General features: G+C 34.9%; 2 protein-coding genes across 3 annotated transcripts in view; both read left to right on the forward strand.

Annotated features, from left to right (window-relative positions):
- The first annotated feature begins 8961 nt into the window (after positions 1 to 8961).
- LOC133847433 (protein FAM136A) lies at positions 8962 to 9505 on the forward strand. The gene has a single exon (XM_062282470.1). The coding sequence runs from the start codon at positions 9027 to 9029 to the stop codon at positions 9426 to 9428; it is 402 nt and encodes a 133-aa protein (XP_062138454.1). The 5' UTR covers positions 8962 to 9026; the 3' UTR covers positions 9429 to 9505.
- Positions 9506 to 11631: 2126 nt separating this feature from the next.
- LOC133847424 (eye-specific diacylglycerol kinase-like) overlaps positions 11632 to 25470 on the forward strand; it is a 138013-nt gene continuing 124174 nt past the window's right edge. The window contains exon 1 of one of the 2 annotated variants that reach the window (XM_062282453.1): positions 11632 to 12547. The gene's annotated coding sequence lies outside the window, so the exon portion shown is untranslated. The remainder of the gene's footprint in view (positions 12548 to 25470) is intronic. The other variant, XM_062282454.1, reaches the window with a different exon arrangement.

Genomic DNA, 25470 nt, shown 5'->3' on the forward strand with positions numbered 1-25470 from the left:
CACAAAAAAATAAAGAGGAAAAAAAAAGAATGAAGAAAGAAAATAACTGTATAGAAATTCAACGGAAAATCGCTTAAATTTTTGTTCCTTTTCATCACACTCCATTGGAAGGACATACTAACTACGACGTGATGTTGTTTATAAGATGTCCAGCAGTTAGTCTACTCATATATTTATTTAGCTATTTAACTCGTTTCGTTTGTTGCCAGCAGTCGAAACATAATTCATATTTGGAAAACATTTCAATTGATTGTTTTCACTACACTTAGTTGCTCGAATTTGCAGAGTTAAAGTTCAAAGTTTTGGCTTCGATTTTAATCTCATTTAGTGTATATAATGTTCGTCATTTAAAGTTGTCAATTTTCGTTGGCTTTTGCGTTACGCATACGCCGCATTGACGTTGAGGATTTTGTTGTTGATATTGCTGTTGCTATTGCTGTTGCTGTTGTTATTATTATTGTTTGGGGGTTGGCAACGTCTACTTAGTGACTTGGCACAGGACACACACAAAAACGGGTGCTGAAATTCGACTTAAAGCGTTTGCTCAAATATCTGTATGTGTGTGTAACATTTGCTTTTGTTTTTGGCGAGCCCAATGCGGGATTGGGACGCAATGTCAATAACTTGTAGAGGCCAAGGACGAGCGCGCCGCTGAGGACGTGACGTTATGAAATTGATATTATTGCATAATCGTTGTTGTCATTCCCAGTGACCCACAAATTGCTGCTGCCGCTGCTGTGCAGCAAAAACAAAAAAAAAAAAAACAGAAAGAAAAGGAAGCAAGTAGCGTAACGAACATTTAACCATGAGCGTTTATTTTATGGGCAGCAAACATGATACGAGAATTCAGAACTCAGCTCAAATCAAATGTAAAACGAAACTGAAATCCCAATAGCATGAGAGACGCGAGCGCGCTGTAGTCTATGCTGATTTTATGCTAAAAATGAGGTGTTGAGGGAGTTGTTTTTCTCCCTCTCTACCCCTCTCTCTCTATTACTGTGTGTGTGGGAATTTGAAAAGTTGCGTCTCACAGCAACTTGCTTATTTTTCGTTGCTCGTATTTGTTGTTGACATTGTCAGCGAGCTTGTTTTGTTTTGTTTTTGTGTTTTGTGTTTTTTTCGGTTCCCGCTGCTCTTCTGTTTTGTTGTTCTATTGGATTTAAATTGCATAGCCAACAATAACTAGTAAAATGGTGAAAGCCAATCAAAATACTATATACATTATGTATTTGCTGTCCGACACTGATTATTCTCTGCTGCTCGCTATTGTTGACAATATTTCGCTGTTTTGCACTGCATTTGTTTAGCTGTTCGTTTGCTCCCCCAATACACACTGGTATTTTCGACTATTTTATTTTATTTTTTATTTTAAATAAAATTTATTTTTTTAAAGACCACATTTATTAGAGGTAACAATTGTTTGGAACACTTCCATTGATTCTGAAATAATAATTTATAAAGAAAACAGCTACAGACTTAATTTTTGTTATATTATTGCAGTTTTAACTTTAATATCTTTGAGGCCATTAACAACATTTTGTTGTTGCATATAAGCGATTCTTTTAAATTTGTTTATATGCACAGGGTATTCAAGTAAGATTCAAACCGTCCGCCTTTTTAACATTCAACTACCAAGCAAAACACTGCGTATGAGCAATATTTTTATGTTTCTTCTATGCAGAGGGTATACACTGCCTATGAGTAATTGTATTTGTTGCCTTATAAGCACAGGTAATCCGAATTTCGTTTTGTATTAACTGTATTTTGTTTAACACTTAACTATCACGCAACACGCTGCGTATGAGCAATTTTATAAGATATCTATTGCGTATGGCTAATTTTTGTTTGTTAGTAACTACATTACGTTAAAGATACTCTTAGATAATAACTGCTAGGTTTCTATCACTTAATTATAAAAAAAAAAAACAAGTAATTTCTGGCGGCAACACACTGCGTATGAGTAATTTTTAGTGGCATACAATGCGTATAAGTAATATTTGTTTGTTAGTTATAAGCATAGAGCATCGCAGAGACTTTTAATTGTAGTACCTGCCACTTTTTTTAAACACTCAACTACCACGATGCACATTGCGTATACGTAATGTTATGTCTTAAGCACACCGAGGGTATTTTTCAGTCCAGTTGAATGCGTAGTGCGACAATTTAGCAACTACTTAGCATTAGCAGCAAAGTTAAACAAATAGGTAATATAAAAAAAATGAAATACTTAATACATAAAGACTTTTAGAGTGGGAGCTCGTGCAGCCGCTTAACCTGTACACAAGCAGCTTTATTTCTACCTTTCTTTTATTTATATATAGTATATTGTTGCGCTGCGTTATCTTTGCTTTGAAATGGCGGGGCTTAGCGTTATGCGCAGTTGGAACAAATTACTTGAAGTGATTGCTTGATTTAAGCCCGCGTTAAGCGCTAATGCCAGCAGCCACTAACAAACTATGTTGTTAGTGAGTAGAAAACTCTTTGGAATGCAGAGAATAATGATGGCAGTGGGAGTCAGTGCAATAATAATTACGATTCCCATCTCGTGAATTCGTGAGCATCCATCGCACACAATTTTCAGTGTGCCTCAGCCATCACATATTCAGTTCAGCTGTGTGACTTTCTCTTGAGGCAACTCCAGCTCGACGTTTGGCATTAAAAATGTAAGCGCCTTAAATATTTGATATTACGCATACGACATGTTGCGTCAGTTTTGCTCCGCGCTTTCTGCTGCTGCTGCTGTTGCGGCTGCTGACATTTAAATGAATTTTCAATAATTTGAGCTGCTCGCTTGGTGTTTTTTTTTCCATATTTTCTTTTTGTGCCTTCGCTCGCAGCCGATAGAGTTGGCCCAAGCACTTAACGCCTTGTCTGACAGATAGACGACAAGCGATTTGCTTCGTGTTCATTTTTTTCTGTTTTTTTTGGGCTGTTGATAAGAAGAGGCGCGTTGTGTTTGGGCTGCCCCAAAATGCCATTTGTGCAAATCTAATAAATAGCAAACCGCATTAAAGTCAACAACAACAACAACGAGAACGAGAACGAGAACGACAGAACGCCCCGCCGTGTTGAGTTCTCGCACGTGTCAATGGGACTGGGTCACAAATTTCATTATGAAAAAGCCAACAACAAAATAAGTAAGGAAGCTACAGTCGAGTGTGCTCGACTATGAGATACCCGCTACTTATTGTGAATAAAGCCAAAATATTGTAGTATTAATTTTACAATATATCAAATTAATATACTGGAAAAATACTACAAATATACCAATTTTGGTATATTGCCATACTTCTACAAACAAGATACTCGCTACCCATTTTGTGTAAGAGCAGAACAATGCGGCATTAATTTAAAAATATATCAAATTAATATACCGCAAAAATACTAAAAATATACTAAAGCCTTCATTTGGTATATTGATATATAAAACAAGTAAGAAAGGTAGAAACGAGTGTGCTTGACTGTTAAAATATATTATATATGAGTAGACTGCAAAAATACTACAAATATACCAAAAGCTTTATTTGGTATATTGCCATAGTACTACAAACAACATACTCGCTACCCATTTTGAGTAAGAGCAGAACAATGCGGCATTAATTAAAAAATATATCAAATTAATATACCGCAAAAATACTGAAAATATACTAAAGACTTCATTTGGTATATTAATATATAAAACAAGTAAGAAAGGTAGAAACGAGTGTGCTTGACTGTTAAAATATATTATATTAGTAGACTGCAAAAATACTACAAATATACCAAAAGCTTTATTTGGTATATTGACAAACAAGTAGGAAAGCTACAGTCAAGTGTGCTTGACTTTGAGATACCCGCTACCCATTGTGAAGAAAAGCAAAAAAAAATTGTGTAGTATTAATTTTACAATATGTTAAATAAATATACCGCAAAAATACTACAAATATACCATAAGCTTTATAGTACTACAAACAAGATACTCGCTATCCAATTTAAGTAGGAGCAAAACAGTGTGGTTCTATTTTTAAAATACACCAAATTAATATACCGCAAAAATACTAACAAGTAAGAAAGCTTGACTTGTGCTTGACTTTGCGATACCCGCTACGCATTTTGAATAAAAGCAGAACAATGCGGTATTAATTCAAAAATATACCACAAAAATACTAAAACTATACCAAATGATAGTTTTTGCTATATTGATATATAATATTACTACATTTAAAATATACCGTAGTGTACAAAATATTCCAGATTGTAAGCCAAAGCAACTAAGACCCGATTGCAGAAGACGTTTTTTGCCATACAAATTTATTTTTTAAATAAATTATACAATTTTTATGTGAACGCAACCAAATTCAGGAATTATAAAAACAGTAGTTATAATTATATGTATCAACAATTATATCTCTATCTCTTATAGTCTCTGAGATCTAGGTGTTCAAACGGACGGACAGACAGACAGACAAACGGACATGGCTATATCGTCTCGGCTATTGGCGCTGATCCTGAATATGTATACTTTATAGGGTTGGTTGCCTGCTTTTGCCATTTCTATACATTTACTCGCAGGCACAACATTATAATACTCTTTTACTCTATAAGTAGCAAGTATACAAAAAAAAGTGAGAAAGAGAGCTCTAAAAAAATATATAGAAAATAAAAAGTGAAATCCTGCGCTAACTGGCGAATGTGTGACACGGTTTTCTTGCTGTTGCTGCTTCTGCTGCTGTTGTTACTTTGGGGATTTGTTGGCGATGCGAAGGTCGCTTCCGTTTTGGCCTCCGCGTAGTTTAGGCCAAATTAACATATCACACAAGCCGCACTCGTCGTAGTCGCTGTCCTTGCTTCTCAACTCATTCTCTCTCTATGCTTGACTTGTCACTTTGAGCTGCTGACTCCAAGGCAACCATATATAGTACTATATATATGTACTTATGTCGGTGTGTGTAGAGTAAACTTAGGCCTAGGCAACCAAACCTTCACTTCTGGCCCATTGACTGTGTGTGACATACCTATGTTTGGCTGCGTGTGTGTGCGTGTGTGTATGTGTGTGTGTTTGTGTGTTGGCTAACAACAAACCCGCCGAGAGACGTCATGGCTCATATCACATTCTTGCTGCCATGGAATGTCCGTGTGTGCTCTCTTATGAATCTAATGGCATCGCTAAAAGCGAAACCCCTCATTTTTTTTTAAAGCTGCTGCTGCAAAACTTTACTTTAAATAATTTACCACAGTTTGTTGTTCGGTTTGCAATCACGTTGTGCATATCTGGCACATTGCTCAATGCATTGCGCTCACAGTTATCGATAAGCGCAGCGCCACAACTTTCAATTCACATACAATTGCTTGGCGTTGCTTTTGTTCGCCATTCACAAAACTCTTTGCGCTCGCCTGACACATGACACAGTTGTCACACAACTGTATGTGTGTGTGTGTGTGTGTTTGTTTGTGCATTTGTTTATTTGTGTGCATGCCTTTAAACCACGCAGATTAATGCAAATTGAAATTGCATTTATCGTGTTGATAGCCCAAACATTCAAGCACTTTCCAACGCCCTTCCTTTGCCTCATTTGCTTGTCGCGCCATTTTGTTGTCTTTTCTTCACTCTTTTGTTTCTCGCTCTTTATTTCCCTCTCTCTCTCTCCACTTCGTTTTGCCGCCTCCGCCCAATGATTCATTTCATTCTTCGAATGCAGGTAATATTTTTTTCTATTCTATCTTTTGCCCTCTCTCTCTCTTTCACTCTCTTAGCTTTCTCCTTCTTTTGCACACGCTTTTGCGAATGAAAAGTCGTCGTTTTTTTTGTTCAACAACTTTTTGTTGCATTCTCTTTTGCGCTTTGTGTGTGTTTCTACGTATACCCTGTACTTAATAAAAATATGTTACAAATAAAGAACAGCTTTTGATCTTTAACAATATTTGGATAATAATATTAATGAATTTTAATAAAGAAATTAATGAATTTTGAAAATTATTAACCTTGCGGTTTTCTTTTGTATATTTATTTATAGTTATCCAAATTTTGAAAAATTCATACATTTATGTTTAAATGTTACGCATTAAGTTTATAATATATTTCAACTTTTCACCATTTTATTAATGGATATTTATTTTTTTTTGAATTCTTAAATTCAGTAATATTTTTAATAATTATTTTTTCCCACTAATATATTCTCACATATTTATTTATATATTCTTAAAAGTGTATTAAAATTCATAATGTATTTATTTGTATATTCTTGAAATGTTTCTTTTTGAAAAAATTGCAATCCCAAAGCAAAGTATTTTTGCAGCGCAACTATTTAGTCGAGCAATGCAACTGGTTGTTACTATTATTATTATTATTATTTTTATTATTATTGCTGCTGCTGCTGTTGCTGTAGTTGGTGTACTCTGTGTTGTGTTGTGGGAAGACAATAAAAAGCATTTCATTTGAATAATGTGAAAACATTTTGTTAGACAACGTTGCCGCCGCCTCCTTTTTAAAACTGCTGCTCAACTGACGTCGGCCGACACGCTCTCCCTCTCTTTCCCTCCCTCGTTTGTGCTTTCTCTCGTTATCTCTTTCTATCACGCACATACATACAGACATTTCCATATAGTCGTATATCTGCTTTAGTCGCTCTATCTGTTGCTTTTTGGCCCACACTCTGCATTGATTGCCCATTGATAGCAGACAGACAGTCGGAGCAGAGACGGAGAGTGACAGATGGACGGACGGATGAACAGACGGACGGACGGACGGACGGATAGCATGACTTGGTCATTGTGCCATTAGCCCAATAGCCATGTAACTAACAGCATATTTATTCGGGGCCTATGACCGAAAGTTCGAACAAGCTAACTAACGCGTTGGGGGATTATATTCGAATTAAGTTCAGCATGCATAATTCACAACATTTCAATTATATTTTGATTATAATAAATATGTCTTGATGAATATGTGAAAATCGATATTGCCAACTAAATAGATTGGTCGATGACATATTGGTGAAATGAAAAGCAGAGAAATATTTTATAAACATTTTAAGTAGCCAAAAAACAGTTTCAATAATTATAGATATACTTCAAATGAAATGTACATTAAATAGCAATATTTATAGCAAACTACAATAAAATCAAAATTTATGAATTATATTTACATTTTTGTATAGCATAGTTTTCTTAGCAATATTTTAAATTTTATATTTTTTTTTATCTACTCAATTATTTTAGCATATAGTAACATAGTTTTCTCGTCAAAAATAAAGTCAAATTGCCAACCAAATGTTTCTGCTTTTTCCAACTAAAATATGAATAAGTTCAAAGTTTAACAAATCCCCAACAATTTGCATAAATGATTTATGTTTTGCTTCTATTGAAAGTGTATTTTCTGTATCGGTGTCAACAGTTGTTTGAGTTTTGTTTCATTTTCGACCAACTTTGCGCTGCCCCTAAAAGTATGCCACACATTTGTAGTATATGTTTTATTGTGTAGGTCTCTGTCTGTATTGTCGTTTATCAATTGGGAGCATATATGAATAATTTGAGGTGTTCGAGTTCGATATTGGTTGGAATTGGGGGCGGGTCTGAGTTGTGTTGTGTGCTCCAAAACTGTCGCGCAGCTGTTAACCCAAAACAAATAATTACTTTATTGAAAAAGCATATTTGTGTGGCGCATAATCGATTAGCTAAATAGGTGATCGATAAACGTTTGTATGTGTCTGAATTTGGCACTCAATGCATTGACTATGCTTCAAGACACGTGCTGCTGACGTTCCTGACGTTCCGTTTGATTCACAAAGAGTTCTCGGCCCGACCGCTAATTATTGCTGCCGTGTTTGTGCCTGTTTGTGGTCACTCGGGCAATTAACTTGTCACACAAAGTGAGAGAGAGAGAGAGAGAGAGAAATCGATAAGCGTCGCTAATCGCAAATCAAATCACAGCCCGATGCACGGCGATGACAAATTGCGTACAATTGAGTCGGAGCAATGCTATTTAATCGAAAAGTTTCCTTTCTGGTAAAATTATGAAATGAATAAAATGCTTAGAATTAAATATTTACAATTGTTAAAGCTTTAAAATGCATTTCATCATAGTTTCAAATCTATATTTATCGATCAGATAACTTATTGACTTTTTGAACTATCTAAATCGTTTTTAGTGTTAAATGTTATTATTATTAATATTCTTAATAATAAATGTATGAAAAAGAAATAATAAAGTCCAAAGTTTTTGATCATAGCTTCAATATCGATCAGCTATCGTTATTTGTAATATGATTTATTTTCACTATTTATGTTTTTAAATGGCATAAATATAAAATACTTTGTGTAAATATGACATATTATTGATATTCATAGAAAATATAATATGAATTTGACCATTTAGATAAATTCGATAAATATCGATCAGGTAACTTTATTTTTGTGAATTATCTAGATCATTCTCTATTTTAAATGGTATTATTGTTAATAAATTTTGAATTAAACCTATATAATTGCAGTAAAAAAGTTGGTAAATTTAAAATATAATTTTTATATTTTATATTTTCGATATCTCTTTGAGTATTCCAAATTGGTTTCAATTTTAAATGGAATTGCTATTAATTTTCTTAATACTAAATGTATTAAGAATAAATAATAATGTTACACATTTTTTATCATAATTCAAATCGCTAAATATCGATCAGCTAACTTTATTTGCTTTCTGAATTTGTTTTTTCTGAATAATTTGTTCTCAATTTGCGATTCTTCTTAGAATTAAATATATAAACTTATTGTGTTTGCATTTCGAAATGAATTTAATCACAGTTGCAAATGGATAAATATCGATATACTTTTTAGCTGTTTGATTTTTTTTAAATTGTTTACAATTCTAAATGGGATTATAATGAATATTCTCAGAATTATATATGTATATAAGGCTTATTCAAATTATCACGATAAATATCGATCAGTTAACCTTATTTGTGTTTGAACAAAGTAGTCGGCTTTTGCTTTTGTTGCTAGCATATATCGAAAATATTGAAGCAAATAAGCCGAAGCCGAAGCTGTTCAGCATTATGGATGAGAATACCAATTTGGAGGAGCAGCGGGAACGCATTGAGAACGCATTGATCAGTGCCGTTGATGACATCGATCGCGAGCATTTGCGCAAACTGCAGCTGACGATGCACGGCTGTGCGAAACGTTGTTGCGCCGACACGAATGCCAGCGCCGAGGCCGTGCAACGTTGCGTCGATCGCTGCCAGTTGCCGCTGACACGCGCTCGCTGCTATGTGCAACAGGAGCTGGCCGAATTTGAGACGCAGCTGGAGCATTGCATGCGTCAGTGCCAAGTGCCGAACGACGACGATGCAGGCGGAAGATCCGAGCGATGTTCAGTCGAGTGTGTGGACAAATATGTGACGCTTTTGCCGGAATTGTTGAGCACCATGCGAATGGCGCTTGACAAGGGATTGTAGTGGAGTGTAAGAGGAAGAAGAAGAGGGAGAGGGGAAAAGGGAGAAATAGGTGGGGGAAAGAGAGAGGGTAGAGGGACGAAGGAATGGACAGAAAGTAAGAAAGAGAGAGAGAGAATAAGAGCAGAGAACGAAAGAGAGAAAGAGATAAAGAGAGAGAAATAAAGAGAGAAAAAGAAAGAGAGAGAAATAAAGAGAGAGAAATAAAGAGAGAGAGAGAAAGAGAGAGAGAAAGAGAAATAGAGAAAGAGATAAAGAGATAGAGAGAGAGAAAGAGAGAGAGATAGAGAAAGAGAGAGAGAGAAAAAGAGAGATAAAGAGATAGAGAGAGAGAGAAAGAGAGAAAGAGAGAGATATAGAGATAGATAAAGAGAAAGAGAGAGAGAGAGAGAGATAAAGAGAAAAACAAAGAGGAAGAAAAAGAGAGGAAGAGAGAGAGAAAGAAAGAGAGATAAATAGCGAGAGAAAGAGAGACAAATAGAGAGAGAGAAAGAGAGAAAGACAAATTGAGAAAGAGAGAAACAGAGAAAGAGAGAGAAAGTGAGAAAAAGAGAGAGAAAGAGAGAGAGAGAAACAGAGAGAGAGAAAGGGAGAGAGAAAGAGGAACAGAGAGAGAGAAAGGGAGAGAGAGAAAGGGAGAGATAAAGAGAGAGAGAGAAAGAGAGAGAGAGAAAGAGAAAGAGAAAGAGAAAGAGAGAGAGAAAGAGAGAGAGAGAGACAGATTGACAAATAAACAGAGACAAACAATGAAAAAGATAGGTGAACTAAGATAAAAAGACTTGAGAAAGAGAAAGAGACAGATGGAGAAAAAAAAAACAGGCTGACAGATAAATAGAGGCGGATAGAGAAATTTAAATAGAAAAACAGACAGATAACAATAAGCAGACTGAAAGATTTACCGAGAAAGAGATAGTCTAACATATAGAAAAAGAGATAGCAAAACTAACCGACTGCGATAGAGACAGATGAAGACGTAAAGACAGACTGGTGAAAAGAAAGTTAGACAGAAAGAGGAAGTCAAGTAGGGAAAAGGTGGGCAAAGAAAGATATACAGACGGAGTAAAATATAGATTAATAAACATTAATGGAAATAGATAATCCAAAGCAGCAAGGCTGAATGACACAGAACAAAATAGTCAAGCGTAGCAGACAGACGGAGTCAGGCAGAGAGAGAAAGCAATAGATTTACAGACAGATTGAGAAAAAGACAGACATAGACAGTGTATATAAATAGAGACAGTCGGGCCGCAGACAGATAAACTGTGACAGACAGTCATAAAGAGTTACACGAATTACACGAATATGATGAATTGTGCAAGAGATAGCGAATTAGTTAATTAAAATAGCTGCAAATGAATCAGTGCTTATCAGTGACACGTTCACACGTTCTTCGGCGTTTCTGTATAAATAGCAAGCAGCTTGCCCCAAAACAGCAGTCGTGAAAATATCAAAACAAAACGAAATGCGTTGTCCACTCTCATTGCTGTCGCTGCTGCTGCTGCTGTTATTATCCTCCTTCAGTGCAGGTCAAGGAGGTACTACTACTAATGGAACAAATGACCCACCAAAAGACGAGAGCAAAAAACTAGAAGAGTCGATCAATAAGGTGTTGGAAAAGCAAGGATTGCTGGAAGAGAATCTTTCCAAAACTGTGGTGACGGCATTGAGCAAGGATCCGGTGCAGTTGCGTCGCTTGGATGAATTGATAAACAATGCGGCGCTCAGTAATACAAATTAAGTTTGTATACATATATGTTATGTATGGACGTGTATGTGGTGAAGAAATGCAATAAATGAGCTTGCTATAAAGTTTATGGCAAGCCAGCAACAACAAGTAGCCGTGGCCGTAATGTGCCAACTGTTGAGTTTCCTTCCGCTTCCGCGAGCGAAGGCGCCACGCTACTCTTCTTCATTATCTCTCTCTCTCTCTCTGTCTCACTCTCACTCAGTCGTTCACTCTCTCTTTGGCTGCATCCTCTGCACTCGCTCTCGTTCACTCGCATTTCACTTGGTTGCCGGCATCGTGCCGAATTGCCAAAAGCCGAATGCCGAATACCGAACTGCGACGCCGACGTCAGCGTCGTTGGCTATGCTTACAGGTGTTTGTCTTGCTTTGTATCAACACACTACGTGTGTGTATGGGTGTGTGTGTCTCACTCACTTACTCACTCACTCGCTTCGTTTGGGGCTCGCTTCGTTCGTTTCGTGTGTTCGGCTCTCGTTCGTTCGCTTGTTCGTTCGTTTTATTCTTTTTGTTCTTCTGGCTTGTGTTGATTTTATAGCACACTCTCAGTGCTGAGGCCTAACTGAAGCTTTATATTCCTGTCGCAGACGCGCTATCGCATCAGTTTCGTTTGAACGCTCGACAAGGCGAGTTGTGCAGCAGCAGCAGCAGCAGCAGCGGCGGCAGCAACAGCAGCAGCAGCGAGCAGCGGCAGCAGCAGCAACAGCAACATTTGAAAGAACATAGTCAGAATCACAATTCTCAAATAAAATATCAAAATACACAGAAGCAAAGCGCTCGACAACAACAACATTTAAGACTCATCCAAAACTCGAAAACATCTTCGCAATATATCTTCCTCTTTGTAAATTATTTGCAATTAATGTTCATGTTGCTCACAAATTAAAACCAATCAACAACATCAACATCAACAATAATAACAAACAACAAATAGTGAGAACAACATTTACATTTATCAGAGAGACTTTGCTATCAACAACTCTTTTTTTTTATTGTTTGTTCGTTCAACACTAAAGTGCAAGTGCAGTGCTGAAGATCTACCAAAAAAAAAAGAAAAACAACAATTCAAAATACTTTAGATCACGAAATCAAAACAAAAGACAACCATACAAAACAATTTGGAAAATTCTAATTGAAACGAAACAAAAACCGAAAAGAAAAAGCAAAATCAATTCATAAGGAAAGAAAACACAAAATATAAGAAAACAAATCCTTCATATTTTCATATCTCACAATTTGATTTGTGTGTCAGTCTTATTTTTTTTTCGGTGTAAGAATTTTTTGATTGTTTATCGCACAAAATGTGCACAAAATTCTCATCGGATTCGAACGACTGAAAAGTGCGTCGTTCTCAGGACAATTTTCTGCTTGTGAGAAGGTAAGTTCCTAAAAAACATTTTATTATATATGTATGTATGTATGTATATGTATAGCAACATACACACACTTTCGTATGTGTTGTAATATATCATGCGTATAGTATGAATGCTTGTCCGATGGGAGTCGAAAGTTTGGGCGCAAAACGTTTTTGAAATATTTGAAAAACTTTTTCGAGTTTTGTTGAAAAATTGTTTTAAATTGTTGACTGAGTGTGTCTGTGTGTCTGTTTGTTGTTTGTTGTGTGAGTGTGTATTACAAATGGATGCAAGTTTCAAACAGTATTTTCCAAAATATCTCATTTGGGGATTGCCAGTTTTGGCAGTCGTTGTATTCAGTTACACTTTTAATTGCATAGCTGCAATTGCATTTCAATTTTTGTGAAAAAAACCAAAAATGATTTTATATTAAATGTGTTTTTAAAAGATGTAAATTGAAAGGTTTCAACTGCTGCATTTATTATTCATGTATCTAATTAGAACAATTTTCATTTTATACTTCGACAATAATTCGATAAAAGAAGAAGTAGAAGAAATGCCTTTGTGAATTTATGTTTTAGCATTTCGCTTAATTCTAATGTGCATATGTTATGTGCATTACGAAAATGTTGTAAAGCCAAACATTAATTGAAAGTGGAAAGATCCGCTTGAGAGTCCCATAAGCAGAAGCTGCTTCTTGGAATTTCTGCGTGCTTGTGTGTTTTTTTTTTGCCATTTTCCCCAGCCTGCCATCACGTATACGCCGCATGCGTCTATTAAATGGAATCGTACCAGCGGCGCTGCAAATTGGCAAACTGAATGAAAATTGCAGAAAAATAGCAACAGGATGAAAAAAGCATGCCAACACCAGGAATAGAAGCAGCAGCAAACATTAACGCACATTGAGACACACGAGTCGAGCGGAGGTTGCTTGTGAAGTTTGATTAGTTATTGAAAAGGTTTGCTTAACACACTAAAATGCATATTTCGAATTTTCAAAATATAAGAAATTATTTCACTTGCTTTGAGATTTTCTCCCTCTATGGCAACTCTTTGAGCAGCCCTCTGTGGTGCTGTTTGTGTGCAGGCTTTGTTAGCAGCTTCTCAGGTTTGCCGCTGGTTTGTCTCGTTAACCAAAGTTCGCGTGTATGTATGTGTGTGTGTGTGTGTGCATACCGTACGTGTCCTTTTGCTAATCGCTGCGTTCAGAGTACTGAATGAAAAAAAAAACCGAACGAAAGAAAGAAAAGGTGCAACGTCGCTTTTGGCGCGTGATTCAAAAGCAAAGGCGAGGGTGGAGAAGAGTACGAAGAAAATAGAATATAGTGAATGGAGAGCGATCTTTGATTTGCCAACGCATTTGTCGAAGTATGTGGCGTATACGTGATATTGGTTACAAGCCATCTCTTGGTATTTTATTTGTATTTTTTGTTTCTTTAGACTCCAAACTGTCATCACTCGTTACGCTCTCTTTCCTTGGCCACAATTTACGACTACTGCAGTTTTTTTTTTTGTGTAGCCTGCGGTTTGAGTGTGGTTTCTTTTCACCTTTTGCATATACAGTATATATTATATACCACATAGTATTTTGAATGTTGGGCTTTTTCCCCCCTTTTATGCTTGACTCAATGCAATGCCAAAAAAAAATAAAAGAAGAGAACGAAAAATAAACTAAACATGTACCGAGCAAGGTCATTTCATTTTTGTAAACTAATGAAGTATTAACATGAGTGCGTTTGAAGAGCAACGTCGTAACGAGTTGTAAGTCAACTCAGGTATTTTGCCAACTAATACACACACACACACACACACCCACACATAAGTATTTTGCTTGAGTTTTCAATTTAAATTCTTAATGCATTTTACCGGCTGCTTATCTCGATTACTGATTACTCGAATATTTACTAGCATGTGAAGCAAAGCAGCTGCCCCTCAAACAAAAAAAAAGAAAGTAAAAGGAAACGAAAGAAGTCTTATAAATGACTCGCTGTGTGTGTGTGTGTGTGTGTATTTGGCTGTCTCAATCTTTTAACAAATTATCAATATTATGAATGTCAGAAGCGCGTGGCTCGAAAAGCAATGCGAAGCAGCTGCTCTAAATTCTATGCGCTGACCTTTGTAAGATGAATCACAGTTTGTCATGGCAACATCTGTGAATGCAATCCTTAACTGAGTATATACTACAATTATACTATATATATAGTATTTGGTATAATATATGTACTTGCTTCTCAATTCATTCGATGCCTGTGCGTGTTTTCCCTCACAGCACAGCTTGACCCTTTTCCTGTGCGTGTGTTTGTGTTTGTGTTCGTGTATTCACACACACACAGGCACACAGGCACACTCTGTATTAATCCTATCATCCATTTGCTATTCAAAATCATTCAATCAACGTCCCATTGAAGTCATGCAGCTATAATGCTACAATTAACATTGCACTTCGTTCGCATCAAGCAGATGAGTTATGATTTTGCTTTTAAATAGAATTTGATTGAGTGGAAAATTGTAAGTGAAATAATTTAAATTGTTATAAATACGCTTTTGTGCTTTTGATCACTCGATAGTCGTGCATTCCCTACAACAGCAGTTGGCAAAGTTTTGACTTGAACTCTTGAGCTCTGTTACTCAAGTTTAGCGTTGCGCTTTTTTACGACATCTGATGTATATAGCTATATATATGAAGATTTATATACTATATGTCTAAGGATTTGCTTCTTTTTTTTATTTGAGATTTCTTCTCTTTTCTTTTATTTTTTTGGAAGTTGAGTTGAGTTGAGTTTGCGAAAAATGCACATAAAATATTCAATTTTCATTTTTTACGTTCGCTCTAAAAACGAAAAAAAAAAACAGCGAAACTCCAATAAAAATACGCACACACACAGACACGCAAGAATATTCAAAACAAAACACAAATTTTCGCTTGTTGCGTCCTGAGGGGAAGGAGGGAAAAGGAGGAGGGAGAGTGCTGCCACAAGCAGGCAGCAAGAACGGAGAGGTAAAAGGGTGTGTGTGTGTGTGATGTGGGAAATACGTTGAGGTGCGTGGCGAGGCGTAAAAACACATGCAGCGCATTTGATTGCAGATTGTGTTTCGTACAAAATAAAATACTTCTGTACTGCGTATGTGTGTGTATCTGTGTGTGTGTGTGTATCTGTATGTGTGCGCTTTTGTTGTTGCAACATGCACCGGTGCCAAAAAGTTTACGTTGCAGAACAACTAAAAATTTGTCCGCCAAGCGAGCGCGAGAGCGAACAAAACTGAGAAAGAGAATATGAAAGCGAACAAAAATAAAGAAGAAAAATAGAATTAAAACAAAAAAAAAAGGAAAAACACAGAAAATGGAAAGAAAACCAATTAATACCATTTTAAAATTAACCTGAAAGTTCAACACGCAATTTCCCCAGATAATACCCACAGAATATTCATTGTGTTCTCGATTCTTTTCACGTGTTAAAATATATTTTCAATGGCTGTAAAACCGTTGGATATAATTAACGTGAACACAACTGTTCTGCTTTTGTTGTCAGCATTAAATGATTGTAATTTCTTAATATTTTTTCAATTAACTGCTTATTTTTTTTACATCCATTTTTAAAGATTGAAGCTAAAGTCGAAAATAATTTACTTGCGATATTAATTTTATTTACTGAATCTTCTCTTTTTAAATATTTAAGTTGCATTTAAAAATACTTTTTTTTATTAAATTTTATATATTTAATCTTCTCAATTTAAGTTTTGAAGTTAAGGCTAAAATATTTTGTTGTAATTGAATTGAATTATTTATTTAATCATATATTTTTAAAGATGGAAGTTAAGTCTAATAATTTTTTTATTTTAATTAAATTGTATTATTCAATCTTTTTTTTAAAGATTGCAGTTAAAGCTGAAAATTTTTCATTTAAAATTTTAAATTTATTTAGTGAATCTTCCTTTTTTTGGCTGAAACTAATAAAAGTGATTAAGTGATTAAGATTTATTTTATTTAACTGTTTACTTGTATTGAATACATTTATAAAGATGAAAGTTAAGGCTGAAAATATTTTATGTTCCATTTTTATTTTATTGACTAAAATCTTCCATTCGTCTTCTCTTTGACTGAGACTATAAAAATGTGTTGAAGTATATATTTTTCATATTTTTTTATTTATGAAAGTATTTAACAGAGTATTTGCTAGTCGGTCACACTCGTTGTGGCGCATTTGTATTTATAGACTGTGTGCATCAATCAAATTGTGAAGCAACGATAAACGATTTTAAGCTCTCATCTAGATAAATACAATATCTATCTATCTATCTATCTTTTTATATATATATAATAGTCGTATGTATGCCCAAGAGAGAGAGAGAGAGAGAGAGACAGAGAGAGAGAGAGAGAGAGAGAGAGAATAGATATTTAACTCTGTGTATATTGTTGGCTGTCAGATCGGTCAGCAAATTTCTGACAGCTTAAGTGGAAAACAATGTTGGACTCTTGTGTGTGATAACACGCAATAGTTGCGGCTCATTGATAATGTTTTCCATTTCCATTTCTCATTTCCATTCTCATTGGTATTTCCATTTCCATTTCCACTTTGGCTTCGCCTCTGTTATGAATGCAAATCAATCAAAATAAGCCTACAAATTTATTTGGCAATTGATTCAGAACTATTCATTCGGATGCCACACACTATTCAAATGCATATTCATTGCGAGTATTTCAATTATTTTGTGCTCGACAGCATTTTGATGCTTTTTCTGTTTGGTTTTTATTATGATTGTTATCAGCGTTTTGTCAACATTTCATATTTGCCTAATTATGTCACAGTTGTTTTCATTCCGATGAAGAAAAACATGCTCAAATTGTCGTTGATATTTATTTTGTATTTAAGATATTTTTAATTAATGCGTATAAAATATTTAAATGAAATGTCAATTATTCGAAATACGAAATTGAAACATTTACTCTGGAATTAGTTGTTATTTACAACATAAATTTGCGAACTCAATTAAAGAAGTCTATCAATATATATTCCCATTTCGATAGCGTCTTCACTTTAGTTTTATCTGTTTTGCTGTATCGCCAATAAAATCTCGAATCTAAGTTGTACAACTCACGTATGTGGCATTTATTTATTTGCAATTTCTTGGCTCAACTTTTGTTCGACAAATTGAATTTGTTGGTATCTGAATATCGAAATAAATACAAGTTCTCGAGTATTAACGTACAAATATAACTCTATTTTTCATTCATTTCAATCAGTTAAGCCTTACTCAAGGGTTCTCTCCTCTCCTCTCCTCTGCTCTCTCTTCAACTTTGTTTATTTGTTTGCTCGGTCTCGACTCAATTCCCTTTCTCGACTCCACTTCGTGCTTCGCTTTCCTGAAGTGTTGAACCAATATTTCAGAACTTGGCAAAAACTGTCGAGTTGCTGTTTTTTTTTTGAATGTAGCTGGTTGGATAAAGTTAAGTGATTGCTGTTTAGGGGGTTAGTTGTTGTTAGTTAGTTGGCTTTGGGTATTGCCTTTGCCGTTGCCTTTTGCATTGCTATCGTGCCGTGACTTTAATGCTCTGCCCTGTAGGCAATAGAGGTGGCTTTGTTTATGTTTTTCGTTGCTTCGTCTCCTCTTCTATAATATCTGCTACATAGTTGCGACACACAATTTGGGGCAGCGACAAACATTTTCACCCATTTTCATGGGCTATTATTGGGTGGGTGTCACACACATGGCGTATGCTTTATATGCGCCAACATTAATTCTACAAAACAACATCGGCGAACGGAGAACGGGGAACGCAACGCAGTTATGAGTCTTTAACAGGCCATAGCAACGAAGCAACGAAGTAACCAAGTTGACTCCGCACCTAGCAACCGCTGCCCGTAATAACTAACGTAGTTTGCCTAAGCAATTTGGCACTTGTGCGCTTTATGTGACTCTCATACCACACACACACACACACACAGAGAAACACACATACACTTATAAGTGTATACATCGATTGCAGCGCCAGACAGCCACTCAACCTTGTTTGCCACACAAACTGACAGTGGGTCCAATCCTTTGATATGCCATGCATCGATGAAAATTTTGGAATTCATAACGCACAGTGACTGCAATTTGTTTCTTCTGTCTTTGCACATTATCAAGTGTTGCTTCTGTTCCTTAAAATTGTTTATTAATAATGTGAACACTATTAGAAAATATAAAGTTATTATTATCATTATTTTATTGAAATAACGAATACAATTTCCTTATTTCAATTAGATGAGTCAGAGCAACTTAGGGCTTAGGGTTAAAAGAAAACAAAAAGAAAAAGAAATAGACAATTTAACCTTTTTTACTTCAATAAATGAATAAGAAAGGTAAAGGTGATAAATTCTTTTTGATAATCTCTGTCTCTGTCTATCATTTCATATCATTAAGTGTTGCTTCTGTTCCTTATTATTGATAATTCATTATTTGATCACAAATATGAATATGAATATATGAAGGAATATTTACAAGTGTAAAAAAAGATAATTTGACTTTTTATACATAAACAAATGAATGAGAAAGCCAATGCAAGGAATAAAATTTACGATTCTTAACATATTAAAGCATTTTCTCTGTTCATTGTAAATTGTTTTTGATAATCTCTGCCTCTTCTATAATTTCAGTGTTAAGTGTTGCTTCTGAACATTTTACCTAATTGTTAATTGATAATTTGAACACTATTAAAAATTATGAAAAAAATATTAACAAATTTACAAAACGAAAATTTAAGCTTTTATTCTTAAACAAACTAATGAGAAAGGAAACAATATAAAATTTCTCACGTATTGTTCATTATTGCTTATAATATAAATTCTTATTGATAATCTAAACACTTTATAAAATTAATAAAATGAAGGAGTAGACAACGAGAATTTGATAGTTCTAGATGAGAAAGACACACAATATACATTTTTTACCGATTAAATCGTTGCTGCAGTTCTATATAATTGATATTTGATAATGCAAACATTTTATTAGAAAATATAAAGGAATACTTAAAGTTGAGGCCAGTTTGGCATTTTCTACTTAAACAGATAAACTTAACGAATAAGAAAAAATTTAAACAACTGAGAAAGCTATAGTCAAATGTGGTCGACTGTGAGATACACGCTACACATTTTTAATAAAAGCAAAACAGTGTGGTATATGTTTTAAAACAATAAATACCAAATTATATATGAATAGAGTGATATATTCAAAATATGCCGTACATTGCAAAATATACCTGATTATAAGCCAAAGCAACTAAGACTCGTAGTAAGCATTCAAAACAATTATGAATATATTGAAGTATTACTTCTGTTCTTATAAATTTTTTTGCTTTTATCTAATTTTGAATTCAGTATACAATAGAATTATTTGAAATTAAAATAATTAGTTTCAATAAATCTTTGAACGCACATTTAAAATAAAATGCATCTGCTTTGTGCTTCAATTAAAGTGTTTTCTTTAATAGTCAGACGGCTGTGATTGACAATATTTGATGCCACAGCATGTTGTGTATGTGTGTGTGTGTGTCACTGTGCAAGACGGCAAGAAAATGTCAGGAGATATCACAAGAAGCATATCAGACAGGCAGGATGTGCCACATGTGCTTAACTGCAGCTGTCGGCATGCTTTAAGGGTATCGAGTGGAGAACGAGAGAGAAGCGACAGGCGAGAGGAGAGAGTTGAAGATGCGGAGGTAGAGCGATGTCTGGATCTATTTGCATGCAGGAGTGTTTGTAACAGTTGCTGTTGCGCTCGTGGCCCAATGATAAATGCAAATCGTAGGCAGCGAGCAGCGAAATATTACGCATACGACACGTTTGACAAAATCGAAGCGGCCTTGGCATTGCCCAACATAAGTTTGCCTGATTGATTGACGACGAGCTGACAAAATAGACGTCTGTCTCTCTGTCTCTCTGTCTGTCTGTCTGTCTGCCTACTAAGTGTACAACGGTCACGCAATTGTAATCGCTAATCGTTAATCGAATAACTTGTCGAAAGCCTGCGTTGTCACTGTGTTTGCCTTTGTCAAATACACAAAACGCATTTATTTAATAAACATAAAGCAAAAAAAAATGGCGTAAAGCAAACGATAACAAATGTGCAGACAAATGCTCTACTTTTCGCTTTTGTCTGTGTTTGTGTGTGTGTGTGTTTGACAACAATAATAACAGATGAAGAGAACGTAAAAAAAAACCAAAAGAAATACTTTGGGGAATTCGTCGCGTGGCCTTTTCATTGTTATTTTGGCTGTGATCAACGGCCGGACGATGGGCGACAACTGACAGACGACAGACGACGCATATACAATTTTATTTCATTGTTCTCTTATTTTTTCCTGCTTGTTGTTGTTGTCGTTGTTATTGGACAATATTGTTGTAGTTGTAGTGCAGTCGGCGGCGTTATTATTATTATTTTGCTTAGTTTTATTTAGAAAGTCCATTGACATGCGTGGCTTTTGTTATTTTACCATCGTGTCGTCTGTCTGAACTTGACCTAAGACAAGACCAAGCCAAGAACCCACAAAGCTGACTCCTTCTACTTATTTTTTACTTTTTATAGCCAATGTCTCTGTGTCTTGAAATAGGGCCAAAAGTTTCGCCAAATGTAAATTAGCTTGGCCAAAAATAAAAAAAAATAACTTTTGTAAAGCAACTGCAAACTGTCAAGCCAAAAGAAACGAACTTCGACTGTGCTTCATAAATAATAGTGCAAAAATGTATGCACATACATTAAGAGTATCTATAAACGACTCTATATATATATTATATAGTAGACAAGAGAAAACTTTAAAATTGTACTGCTAAAGTGGCATTATTCATTTATGTTGCTCTTAATTGAAATTGGTTGCTTTATAATTAGTTGAGTAATTTATTTCATGATGATTTCATTTGATTCGCTTTATTAGCAAACAACTTCGTGAATTCTGAATGTGAAGTCTTGTGGTCTTAAGTCTAATTGAAATGCTAAAATTTTGCTAAAAATAAATGCCAGCTGAAATTAAATAACTTTCTTTAAGTGCATTTATTCTGGTGTAGATTTTAATTAAAAAAATAACATTTTTATGTTAAATAGACTCATTAAAAAATCTGTTCAGCATTGTAGTTTTCGATGTTGCGCTACACTTGGCTTAGCAAACAAGGTCATTAGTAACTTGGGGTGTCACCCAAGTGTTCAACATACTCATTAAAGTTGTTCTTAAGATGTTGAGCAAAGGTTTTAAAATTGCAATAAAATATTCAAAAATATTTGTAATACTTGAGCTGCATATTTATTTTTACATTTGACAAATTTACATTATTGAGAGAGTATTTCAGTAAACTATGGAGTAAAATATACCATATTATTATACTTAAAAATACTGAAATATACTATTAGCTATATTTGGTATGCCGATATTTTATATGTTCAACGAATGTTAGAGTCTATTGACATGCCAAATATTACTTTTAGTATATTTAAGTATTTTTTTTCAGTATATTAATTTGATATATTTTGGGAATTGTAACACACAGTTTAGATTCTATAAAAATAAGTGGCTGGTTAATACCAAATATAGCATATTTCAGTATTTTTTCAGTGTATTTATTTGGTATATTTTAGGAATTAAACTGCACAGTTTAGATTCTTTAAAAAATGAGTGAGGAGCATAATACCAACTATGGCTAATGGCACATTTCATATTTTTTCGGTATATTTTAGGAAATATACCGCACATAAAAATGAGTAGGGGGTATGTTGCAGTCGAGCACACTCGACTGTAGTTTTCTCCCTCTTTTTTTGTATGTGTGCTGTTTTTAAGCAGTCTATATGCAAATTTGATGAGCTGTCAACATTGCAATGACTTGTCTCATGTTTAAGCCAAGTTTTTACGAGTGTGTCGCAAACACACATAGAGAGAGAGAGAGAGAGAGAGAGAGAGAGAGAGTGGGAGGAGAGAAAGTGAGAAACGGAGACAGAGACGCTGATAGCCTGAGAAGTGGCCTCGGACTCTTTGTAGGCATTACGTGCTCAACACTTTTACTTCAATTATTCATGCAGCTGGGCGTCAATGGCAAAGGGTTGACTGCAGGAGAAGAAGAAGGCGTGGCAAAGGGCAGAGGGCAGAGGGACGACGGGAAGCTGAAGTAGGCATAGCAACAAAAGGTCAAGTGTGTGTGCGTACAGGACACATGCATGTGTGTGTGTGTTTGACTGAGACTATGCAATTAAGGAACAGTTCATGAAGACAGAGACGAGGACAACAACAGGCCAGCAAAAGGGAGCGAGATCGGCAGAGAAAGCAATAGATAGATGGAGACAGAGAGAGAGAGAGAGAGAGAGACAGAAGAACATGTGCATATAAATTGCTTTGATGAAGATATGCAAAAATCGACATGGTCAACGCAGGTTGTTAACAGACAGCTACCAAATGCTGGCCAGAATGTTCACACACACGCACACACACAGACTAGTGCAGTAATTCATCATTCAATTTTGCCATTTCATTGGACTCAAAAACACACACACACACGCACACATACACATAGGCAGTAAACTGGATTACTTGTAGTCCAACACTTACACACAGAGCAGTTGTTCTGCTCTCATGTAATAGGCTTAAAACGGCACTTTCATTTTCAGCAATTTGTTTATTGATAGCCCCAGAAAACAAGGCAAGCCAAGAGTGTGTTGTGTTGTCCACAAAATCAACAGCACACCTGAGAAAGTCAAGTCGAAATTTATTAGACAAATGCATGCAGAACAAGCACAAATATCAAGTACTTATTGCAAATTGTTTATTTTCATTTTCATTTTCAATTTTTTTCTCGATTTTTTCAACTTTATTTTCCCAATTGTAATTGTAAAGCTTGTGGCTTTGGCTCTCAATTTATTTTTGTCATTCAATCGGCTTAACAATTTATTTTTATAATAGGGTCAAAACTTTTTTTTCTTGGGTCTTCTTCAATGACTCACATTCGGCATTCGTGTTGAGCTGCTTTTGTCGCTGTTTGCACGGTATAAGTGCCCTTTTGGGCCAATCGATGCTGCAGTTTTTGTCTGCACAATTCAATGATGTCGTCGCTTTTATTGCTATAAATAGACGGACAAAGTGCTGCAGTGCAGAAAACCTTCAGCCAAAAATTTGTTGTTTGTTAAATTTCAGCTTTAAAATGTTGGCATAAGTCAATGTTGTTTATTTAATGAGCTGTAATGGTCACTAGATGAGATCGATTTGCCATTTCCCGTTTTTTGCTGTTTAAAGACTAAACGATTTCAATTTAATGATGATGATAATGCCAAACTTAAATCTCATTCAGTTAACGAGAGAAGTCTATTGATTTCGAGAAAATCTTTTCAACGCTATCTTAATACTAACTAAATTCATTTTCACATAATTTCAATCAAGCAAAATGGTTATATTTGCATTAATTTTATGTTGAAATATAAAAATAGCAAGCATAAAATTATATATGTATGTATGTATGTAGTTTCTTTAGTCTTGTTTGAAGCGTATCCACTTTGAGGTTTACCCATAATGGCAGCTTTCTTTTGTTGTTTATTATCACCATTTACGCTCTCGCTTGTCTTTTTCTATTTTGTACTTCATGGCACACATTTAGATCCTGTCTATGCTTGGCAGTGTGCGTGTGTGTGTGTGTGTGTGCGCGTTGATGTATTTGTTTTATCTGACACTATTTGATGGCTTGCTGGCATCTTATATAGTCGTAAACTCGAAAAGATTTACGAGACATTGAACTGTGCGAGCAGGATGCCAAAATAATGAGATGGCGCACTCTTTTCGCCCCATGGCCTGAGTAAAAACTAAACTCAAATGCAATTTATCAAAGTTGATATAAGGTGAATAAATAACAGCACAGCATAGCACAAAAAACAAAATAGAAAATATAAAGATAAAGCAAAGACAGCATGCTATTTAAAGCTTAATAAGCTGATGCACTAGCGGATATCTTGGAATTCTTATGGAATTATAATTCTTCTTTGATTGTAAAACAATATTTAGTGTATTACGATTATTTGTGTAGCAATTTAGATGAAAATTGTAATGTTTTACTTTACATACAATAATAATATATATGTACATTGGCTAACAAATTCTTTATAATATTTATTTATAGTATACATTTTTTGATATTATGAATATTATGTCTAGATTATTGACATAATTTTGTTTAAAACTGAATAGAGATATTTTTGTTGACAAAATATAATAAATTCGCATACATATTCTTAATGAAAATACAATTTTTTTCAATTCTAAAACAAAATTTAATGTACGACTTGTCGTGACTATTAAGATTTTTTATGTACAATGTTTTTGTTGAAAAAATATTATTATAATTTTGCTTAGTTATTTTTCATGAATATACACATTTTTCTTGTGATTGTAAAACAAAATTGTATGTTGAATAAATGATAAGATTAGATTATAAAAGACAAGCATATGCTTATTTAATATGTTAGTTATAGCTGCTGAATTTTATAAAACATATTTCTATCATAGTTTAAGCTTTCCTAATGAACACTTACTTAACTCGAGCTTTCAATTTGCTTTGAAATTATCAGCACAGTTGTGTATACCTTTTGTTTCGAATCTAAAGACGAGGAAAATTTCTGAAAACGGTTTGAGTGTATTTTTCTTTGCTGGCCATCGACCGTAGCGAGTTGAGTTGCTGTTGCTATTGCTGTTGCTGTTGCTGCAACACAAAAAGACAAGAAGCGCTGCCAAGTTTAGCTGCTAATAGTTGTTGTTGTTGTTGTTGTTCTTGGTGTCGCCTTTATTATTATTCTTGAGTAAATAGTTGGGAGGATCAGCGGGCGGCCAAGGCATTCCCAGCTTTTAGCTTGGCGTCACAAATATGTCCAGGCCATTGATTGTCAATGTCAGCAGCATCAACAGTGGCAACAGCAACACCAACAGCAATAGCAACAGCAATAGAAA

The sequence above is a fragment of the Drosophila sulfurigaster genome, chromosome X (genome assembly GCF_023558435.1).
Source record: "Drosophila sulfurigaster albostrigata strain 15112-1811.04 chromosome X, ASM2355843v2, whole genome shotgun sequence".
NCBI classification, from domain to species: domain Eukaryota; kingdom Metazoa; phylum Arthropoda; class Insecta; order Diptera; family Drosophilidae; genus Drosophila; species Drosophila sulfurigaster.

What these genes read in the sequence shown, in the direction of transcription:
- LOC133847433 (XM_062282470.1), top strand. Translation starts at nt 9,027, where the DNA reads ATGGATGAGAATACCAATTTGGAGGAGCAGCGGGAACGCATTGAGAAC.